The 9,902-nt window shown below is 39.8% G+C and overlaps 1 protein-coding gene across 5 annotated transcripts in view; it reads left to right on the forward strand.

Annotated features, from left to right (window-relative positions):
• NCK2 (NCK adaptor protein 2) overlaps window positions 1-4,597 on the forward strand; it is a 134,888-nt gene extending 130,291 nt beyond the window's left edge. For all 5 annotated transcript variants that reach the window (XM_067563605.1, XM_067563604.1, XM_067563603.1 and 2 more), the window contains one exon: window positions 3,477-4,597. In XM_067563605.1, coding sequence (XP_067419706.1) covers window positions 3,477-3,671 — 195 coding nt within the window. In that variant the 3' untranslated portion in view covers window positions 3,672-4,597. The remainder of the gene's footprint in view (window positions 1-3,476) is intronic.
• The last annotated feature ends 5,305 nt before the right edge of the window (window positions 4,598-9,902 follow it).

Consider the following 9,902-nt stretch of genomic DNA (forward strand, 5'->3'; position numbering starts at 1 on the left):
AACTATTTCAATGGCAGGAATAGCATCGCAATGTGGCAATAGTGCAATAATGTACTGCAATTTTTGGCTACATTACATGGTTGAAGTAGAGTAAGTGTGGGCCAGTGGTTTGGACACAGGACTGGAAATTACCATAGGTTCTGTTCCGAGCCATGCCAGTGACTTGGTGTCACAACTTCTGTTCTTCATCTTTACCATCTGTAATAAAATAAAGATAACAATACTTACCACCTTTGTAAAGAGCTTTGACCTGTATACTTGAGAACATAGCTTTGAGACTTGTGACAACAACACTGCACCCAATAGAAGGGTATTAAATCTCCACGAGACACAAAAGCATTAGCTTAGTTGTTGGTTTTGCTTTAGATATGACATACCTTTTTCAGTTCCATATTTTGGCATTCTGTTTATACCTATGTCTTCAATTAGAATATGGATTTTTTCAGTTAGTGTTTTTAAATGTTTTGCCTAGATGTTACATACAGAAGAAAGAATTAGAAGGACTTAATATTAAGTTTAGTCTTCTTTCTCAGTCTCTCACTAACTGGTGTTCTATTAGCTCTACTAATAGTTTCCTGCAGGCCTATGTTGTTCATTTTCATGTTTAAAGCAAAATTAGTGGTGTGCCAGTGCCCTGTGACACTTCTGTGATTTGACAATCACAGAATTTTTTACAGAATTCATTCCTTCTGTAGAATTATGCTCCAGAGCCTTAGCTTTAAGTTTCTAAAGTGAATGGTTCTAGTTCTTATGATTGTGAAGATGACCTTGAAATCATGAACAGATTTGAAAACAATGCAGTGCAGAGAGCCTACAACATTAGCTCAGAAAACTGTGAACCATTCTGTTCATCTCAGCCAGAGCCCAGGAACTCTGCAGTTCCACAGCCACAGCATCTGGCTTTTATAGGCAGGCTCCTGATATTTTGTATTAATTTTCCCTTTCTGGCCAGCAGTGGCCTGCAACTGCCTCTTGCTTCCCAGTCCCAGTTTTCCCCTCTGGGGGGAGTTAATCAGATTACAGTGAAAACTCTCTGCATTGTTCCTTGGAACCCAGGCAGGAGTGCGTTCGAGCAAGAGCTACAGTACAATTTACAGCCAGGGAGTGTGTGTTGGAGAGAGGGTGAAGGGAGATCAGGGGGAGATGGAATTTAAGACTTTATGTTGGCAAGTAGAGCTAGTCAGAGAATTCCAATGAAATACTGTTCATCAGATTTTTGTGGATTCATTAAAAGCTAAACATTTCACTGAGATGGTTCAGTTTCAGCAAAGTTCCAGTTGAACCCAGGCAGTGATCTGCCAGAACCCTGCCAGCTTGCCTGCCCAGCTCCTCAGCAGACCATACTAGAGGACTCATACTAGAATTTAGAAAATTTTGGTTCTCGTTCCTAATTGTTACAAAACTAAATTTTGAAATATCAAAATCCTCAGTGAAACAGAATTACCTGCACAGCTCAACTGGCAAGTTAGATTGGCTGGGGAACAGAGCAGTAGCTGAAGCCCTTGGATCCAGAGAGATGATGAGATGTAAACCATCTACAAGCTCTGCACCTCCATACCCCAAATTCCTCTGACACATGCAGACAAAGGGGTAACCTGAACCCAGATGCTTGGGCAGCATCACAGAAGCAAAGTCACAGAGAATGCAGCTGGGCTGCCTGGAGAGCATAATGAAAACATCCATCCACAAAAGTAGTCACTGTCAAAAATAATCCCTGATGAGTGTTATGGCAATAAGTATTTTCAGTTAAAATAGCCATAGTTCTGTGTTTTTGCTGTGGGAGTGGAGAATGGGAATAAAGGGTATTTCCTGGCAATGGAATAAATGAATGTTATTGTGGAATTTAGGGGTTGTTGCCACAGAAATTAGGAGTTGTTGCCATGTGTTGTAACAGGGCCCAGATCATAGCATGCATTCACAGTGATGTTTGTTTGATTTACCATAAGAACTGGGGTATATGTTCTGTACCAGAGACATTGATAGTAAAAGCAAACTCAGACCATGTCTACACTACAAAGGTAAGTCGACCTAACTTATGATGGCATACAGCCATCTGTCATTACGTCACTTGTGCATGTCTACGCTTTGTTCCTTGTGTCAGCGGCGTGTCCTCACGATTGTATCGATTGTACTGTCAGTGTGGGGCATTGTGGGACTGCTCCTGAAAGCCAGTAACAGTCAACGTAAGCAGCGCAGTGTCTACATTAACACTGCTTTGACCTAACTACATTGACCTTGATTCTATGCTGCTTGTGGAGGTGGAGTTAAGTCAGCGTAAAGAGATAGTTAGTTACATCTGCAGGAGCGAAATATAAGTGTAGAAACTTCCATAGTTAGGTTGAAGTAAGCTGCCTTGCATCATCTTAGCTCTGTAGTGTAGACCAGACTTTAGAGGTATAATCAAGTGGACTTTCACTGTGTAACTTTTGATTTATATAGAAGTTGTTGCTATCATTATTAAATATTTATACTCCAGTAGAGCCCAAGTTCAACAGTTGGGTCCAAACTACTGGGAAGTCTTTAAACTGAGAATTAGTATTAAAATTTAATGAATGGTAAACAAAATAAAAATTACAAATTGGAAGGGTTTTTTTATTTTTTAATTAGTGTTGTTAATTGCTTTTTAAAATAGAGCTGTGGTAGGATGAAGGATTGGCCAATCCACATATAAGCAGAGGGGAAATATAACCGTGCAGAATATTTGCAGCCATTTATGTTCACTTTAATGCTATGTAGTAAAGCAATCAATATGTTCGTACACTGAAAAAGTTGCTAGATGTCAAAAATAGTACATGTAATAATTCTGCTTTATCTTTCAAATAATTTTTAAGTAAAAAAAAATTGAATTTCACCTTATGTGGTTAGCACTGTTTGGGTGAAATGTAGTGTAAATGTGTATTCTCTCCTATATTACATTCTTAAAATTAAAATAAACGAGCTGAAGGGTGAAAAGTTTTTTCTTTTGTAATGCAGAGCAAAAAAGGCCCTCTAGTGGTCATGATTTTAAAAAGTCATGTGGGAATTTTCCCTTCTCTCCCTCACCTCACCTCACCCAAGCAATATTATAATAAGAATATTGATTTTAGGGAGTGTGTATCAGTGGAAGATCAGTGACTTGTGTCATGTATGGTTTCGGTAGAAGAAACCATACATGACACAAGTCTTTTTCTGTTCTTTTCATTCTCTCTAGGATGTTTGAGCCAATCATTTTTGCATTATTTGCAATTTAGTCATGTAGCTTGCCACTTTAGACTGTATAGCTGGGGAGTTTTCCATTAACTGCACACATTACTGATGGGAAAATTATTTATTGAATAATAGATATTTGGATTTCTTAAGTACCTAAAGCACTAAACGGTGGAACAAAGAATAGAGCATATTGTAGTTACTTTATATCACAGTTTGCTCCCTGAACCACAGATTTGTGTTTTTTCTTTGACCACTTCGTAATAATTCTTTTTTTTCTCTTTCAACAGCCCAGTGACTTCTCAGTATCTCTAAAGGCATCAGGGAAGAACAAACATTTCAAGGTGCAGCTCGTGGACAATGTCTATTGTATTGGCCAGCGTCGATTTCATACAATGGATGAATTGGTGGAACACTACAAAAAGGCTCCCATCTTCACCAGTGAACACGGGGAAAAGTTATATCTTGTGAAAGCACTTCAGTGACATTGAAGATAGACTAGGCCACGTAGGCCTCTTATAACTTTCAAGCCTTAGGTCCTAATTCACTTTGATAGAGCAGAGCAATCTACTGCCTGAAGCAGGATTACAGAATGGGCTCTTTCAAAAGCGTTGCTCTGTTGGTGGTTGTTGTCCTTTTTTTTTTTTTTTTTTTGTTTGTTTGTTTGCCTATTTTGTCTTTTCTGTTCTGTTAATCTCCGATCACCTCCCTCAGGTTGAAAATTTCACTTAAATGGGCGTTGTAAGCACTCACTTTCATGCCTGAGTTCTAAACTCCCCTCTTCTGTGTACGTTTACATAGTTAGTTCCAATAAAAGAGGGGTGTTTTCAATTCAAAACAGTGTTAATCTGTTCAAATGGCTCATGCTGACAGAACTCTTCATTGAAAGACATCGGGCATAGTTTGAATGCACTGAAGCTGCAGCTGATTAAGTGAGATATAGTAGACACAACAGTTGTTGCAGTGAGTTCTGTAGCTATTTGCTTACCAGGTAGTATATTACAAAAATTCCTAGTTCCTAGAAGCACTCTTTACACTGTACTCTGCTATTACATTGCCTCTTTGACTCTTTGTAAAGAGTACACTAATTAAAGCATTTTGTAATAGTACTTCTTAATCTACTATGGTAAGATTGTAGTAAAAGAAAACTATCTAGTGTATTTTGGTCTGTAATTGCAGCAGAGAGGAATTTTCTTTTTTTTTACATTGATTACTAGAGAAAGAATCATTGAATTGTAAAGGCTGAATGTTTTGGTAATCTACAACCAAATGTGCCATCCACATAATGCTTTTTCCTCTTGCCCTTCTGCTTGTTTGAATTAAACAATTATGTATTTAATTCTCAAAGTAATATGTATCTGTAGCTGATTGTTGACACTAATACAGAAGATTAATAAAAACTTATCTTGGGGTGGGGTGGGGTGCTACCGACACTATTTTTTAATATATATATATATATGTACATACACATACACACACACACACACACACACACACACACACACACACACACACGTGTGTGTGTGTGTGTGTGTGTGTGTATAATATTTGCTTTTACAGAGAAAAATCTTCAGGGTTTACAGAGGATGGTGAGTTTGGCAGTAGGAGACACACAGAATGTTTATGAAGAAAATGCATTTTCTCTTTTCTTTACATTTAAACTTCTTTATGGTTTAAATATACAGTCTTGAGATGGCACATTCCTGAGATTGAAGAAGGGATCTTAAGATCTCAAATTCTTGCATACCCAGCTTTTTGGATATTGTAATAAAAAAGTTATTATGTCAAGATGGAGTACTGGATTTATCCTTGAGTGGTAGTCATGGTGGTGATTTAGTAAGGTGAAATAGTGTAAATATGGAATTTTTGTATTTTGGAATTTGGTCTAAGAAAAGATTTTGAGCAACATACTGTAGATGATGAGAAATACTCTGTAATGTTCTCCATGTTGGTTACTATGATAAGCAAGTCCATTAACTACTTCAGTGAAAATGGAAAAGGAAGCCATTTCCTAAATCCTTCACCTTTTGTTTTATTTGTTGTTTTATCTGTCATTGAAGTTTGATTCCTTGTCTACCCTGAGAATTCAGCCACAAGCATAGCTGCCCTGGTACAGACCCCTTAATGTGGACAGGATTTATATCAGAGCAGCAAGATTTAAATAGATTGATGTAAATCATCTTTGCTATCGGGTTGCACTAGTGCATCTGCACAGATGGTTGAAATCCAGTCTAAACCAGGCCTGAGGGGCAGATACAGTTTTGGAAGTTTTACAGAACTATCGTTTTCTTATCGTGCTTGTGTATGTGTGTGCGCTCTCACTCTCTCTCTCTCTCTCTCTAATTCTCTCTGCTTTTAGGTTGCTTCATTTTTTCAATAGAATCTACTAGTAAAAAATCAGATATCTGCTTGGCTTTTTATAGTACAGCTTTGCACCACTGTTTGAGTGACCCAGATTGGCATAGTGTCATTACTATCCTAAAGAGTCCTAATTTGTGGACTGACATCTCCAGGCAGTGGACGAACATTAGGAACCACATGAATTTCCGTATGAAATTAAGGGATTTTTTTCACCCAGCTCCGGACCCCTTCTATTTGAAGACATAACTCAATGCTAAACTTTAGATGAGTGAATATCACAGATTTATATAACACCATCACATCTTACGTGTTTTTTTCTGTCCTAATCTTTATACATCCTAACATTGCTGCTGTGTATTGAGCAGAGGTGTTGATTGAGCTGTCCACAGTGAGAGGACCCGTCTATTTTTCCTGAGTGGTTACAGTTAGTTTATAACCCAGCAAGGTTGTCTGAGTAGTTCAAATTATTCCTTCCAATGGGCTTTAGTTTGCCTTTGTCAGTGCTGAATTTAATTACGCTGGTTTGTTAGGTGCCTCTGCAGTCCCTCAGTCTCTTGTAGTCTGGATTGATCTAAATAATTTTGAGTCTTCTGCAAGTTTTGCCACCTGACAGCTAGCCATTTTTTACCACTCTTTGATGATTATACTAAACAATACTGGTCCTAATAAAGATATTCTACTGTTAGAAAGATCTACTTTAGGAATAAATGAGTTATTTCTGTTTCTCATCCAGTTTCTAATCCCTGACATAACTTAACCTGTCTCTTGATGACTACTTAGTTTCCTTAACAGCCTCGTCAAAGATTATTGGGTTTTTTGTTACTTTTTTTAAGGTTAAAGCAATTAATCCAATTGTTCTTTAGTTCCTTTTTCATTAAAAAGGCTCAAAGAATATTAGTGGATTAGAAAGGCATGATTTTTCTTTACAAAAATCATACTATTTGGAAAAGCCAGAATCAGATTTTTTAAGTAAATTTATTCTATTTTTAGTTATTTCAGCCAGTTTTCTTGGTACTGCCATTTAATGTTTTTCTTGCTTTTCACTTCCTTTTTTTACTTAGTAGTATGCTCACCTTTGAATTTGTTAAAGTACACTGCTGTATCTAAATACAGTAATAGTTCAAGGGTTCTAATTTCCTCACTTTTGATTCTAGGGTCTTTTTGGCTAGCTGCTGCTTTTCTTTTATTATTTGTTTTTGTTTTGTGGTAGCCCCTAGGAGCCCTCGTCATTGATCAGGACTCCATTGTGCTAATGCTGTACAAACACAACAAAAAATGATCAAATCCTGCCCTTTCTAAATTTGAGTGTCACAGGTCTAGTATGACCTAGTATGGCATATTTGTAATCTTGTGATTTAGGATTTATATTCTGTTGAATGGTCTTTTCCACTGAGAAATTTTCTCCCACCACTTTCTATGGAATTTTTAAATCTAGTGCTAAACTTTCACCCCTTTGCCTTAAGCTGTTCATCTAGTATATATTACCTGGTATAACAATATATGCTATTGATTTTGATGTTTCAGTAATGTCTGTTCTTCGACTAGTGTCTCTGTGGGTGCTCCACTTCAGGTGCACATGTAGCTCTTGAGCCCTTGACTGGAGATGTTCTGTTAGCAGCTTTCATTCAGCCCGTGTGTACACTCCATATAATCTCACTCCAAAGGTACATAGGGCTGTTCAGGAAAAACGCCCTCAGTTCCTTCTCTACTACTTCAGCCTGAGATGGAACTCTAGCATGTCTGCCTCATGCAAGCGTCAGCATGTTTTGCAGTTCTTCTGTAGTTAGTTTAGTTTAGTATTTGTTGTTGTTAGTATAAAATTAATTAGATAGTAGTTAGAGGTTTGAGGGTTTTTTCCTCTCCTTTTTTTTCCGAAGCTTATTAGGCCTGGTTGGGCATGTCTGGCTCACCAGGTTTCAAACAGTGCATCTCTTGCCAGGAGGCTATCCCGATCGGCGACAGTTACTCTAAATGTAGCTGTTGTTTGGGAAAGTCCCATATCTCCCAGAAATGTAAATGTTGCCTGGCTTTCAAATCCAGAGCATGGAAGAATCAGAAGACCAAATTGAAGCTGCTGCTGATGGAGCACCCTTTCAACCTGCTTCTGAGTCAGGTCAGGAGACGTGCCCCTCCCCCTGGCCCAGTAAATCTGTCTCTGGACAAGTCCAGTGTCCTTTCAACCTTGGCTAAAGTCTCTCCTAAGAGTGGGATGGTTCAGTGAACCCAGGGAAGGCTCAAGAAAAGAGTTTGGTCTCCCCCACAAGAAGCCAGCTCCCAAAAGGTCCTGATTTCCCACTAAGTCGATGTTGTCAGAGGCCTCAACCTCTGGACTCGGTATCATGGAGTTGAAAGAGACTTCCTCTAGTACCAGTGGAGCAGAGAGATCACAGAAGCACAGCTCTAGCAGGCCACCAGTACCGACCAGGAAAGACAGTGAGGTCCTCTGGAGTGGCACCGTCTACATCAGACTTACCAATGGTGTCTTCCCTCTCATCTCCATCAATACCAACAAAATCAAAGCACCCGCCCCTTTGGCTACATGATCCAGGCCAACATTACCATCCACATCAACTGCTGCTTTGGCACCAAACCACTTGGTACCACAGCAATTCCTCTCATACAGGGGTTTGTCAGTGTTAGATGGGCCAGAGTCTTTACTGCTTGTGGGTACTGAATGACTCTTTACCAAAATTCCAGTCTCTGGATTGCCATTGCTTCCCAGTACCACAGGATTCTCCGCCCTTTTATACTGGGCCTATCCCCTTTGGAAAACATTGAGGAGGATGAGGGAGGCATTCAATCAGTCTCCTCTTTATTGGTGTAGGAATCCTCACCCACATCAGGGATGGTGGGATCAGTCCTGGGTACCACCCCTTGTCCCTTATGGGCCTCCCTAGTGGTTGTATTGGGATCCTTGGGCGGTGTATCAGCAGCAATTTGACAGACCTCTGGCTTCTTTGTACTGGGATACTAGGATTACACAATGCCCACTGCCAAACCCCCAACTCATGGAGACCTTTGAAGAACAGGAGGCTATTCCTCACGTTCCTATTTCACCTTCAAATGAGGCAGTCATGCCTCCACCACCATCGATGGCTGACGATTTTCATCTGTTCCAAGACCTTGTGAAGAGGGTGGCTGACACCCATCACATACTTCTTGAGGAGATTAAAAACTCCTAATATAAGCTCCTGGATGTTCTGCAGTCAGCAACACCCACCTGGTCAGTTTGTAAATCATCCACTGAGAAATATTTTGTCCCCCGAGGGACTCAGAATTTTGTTTTCCTACCGTCCCCCCCACCAAATTCCCTTGTGGTGGATGCCATAGATGAGTGAGGTAAACAGCATTACTCCAGGTCTGCCCCTTTTATGATAAGGATGAGAAGAGGTTAGACCTTTTGGGACATAAGGTGTGCTCATCTGCAACCCTCCAGTCTTGGATCACAAACTATCAGGCCATCACAGCAAAGTATGACTTTACAAATTACAAAAAGTTTGCAATCTTTATTGAACATCTTCTACAGAGCATAGAGAACATTTCCAGGCCAATTTTAAATGTCAGTTATTAGCCACAACCTCTGTCCAAGCGTCCTTAGATGCCACAGACAGTGCCGCTAGCTCATCTCCATAGCAGTTACATGCACAGGGCATCATGGCTCCAGTTGTCAGGGCCATGTTGAGGTCTCTGAGTATGTACACCCTTATGAAGAAGAGATTATTTAGCAGGTCTGAAACTGCCCAGAGATCATGCCTGGCTCAATTCTCTGGTTTTCAGAAACCCACCAAACGCACTAGAAAAAGACACACATTCTAGAGAAAAAGAGCTTTTCAGCCTCCTTCAGCAAGTACCTAGTCATCATTGAAACAATAATTTTGATAGATTGGTTGAGGGCTCAACTCGTCTCTCACTCTTAAATTGCAAGCTGTGATCTTTTGCTCACCTCCCCACTTTTGGGGACCACTTTTCTCATTTCCAACATACCTGGCGGAATATTACAACAGACAAGTAGATCATGGAGGTTATAACATCGGGCTACACCATCCACTTCACATCCCTCCCACCCTTCTTCCTGGTTCCTCTTCAGGGACCTCTCTCTCATGAGATTATACAGAATAAGTCTCAAATTCAGGATGGTGAGTTTGGCAGCTATAATCCCTCCACTAGAGACAGGAGATTGGTTTTCAACTCTCGACCTACAGGATGTATAGCAATACATCCCGTACGCAGGAAATACTACCTATGTTTCACCATGGGTTAAGATCATTTTCAATACTGAGTACTTCCTTTTGACCTCAGTTTGGCTCAAAAGTTCTAGTAGTAGTAGCTGCTTACCTTCAACAAGAGGCAATTTT

This window comes from Emydura macquarii, unplaced genomic scaffold (assembly GCF_026122565.2).
Source record: "Emydura macquarii macquarii isolate MOO-44397 ecotype Brisbane River unplaced genomic scaffold, CSIRO-AGI_Emac_v2 contig_2531, whole genome shotgun sequence".
NCBI lineage: Eukaryota > Metazoa > Chordata > Testudines > Chelidae > Emydura > Emydura macquarii.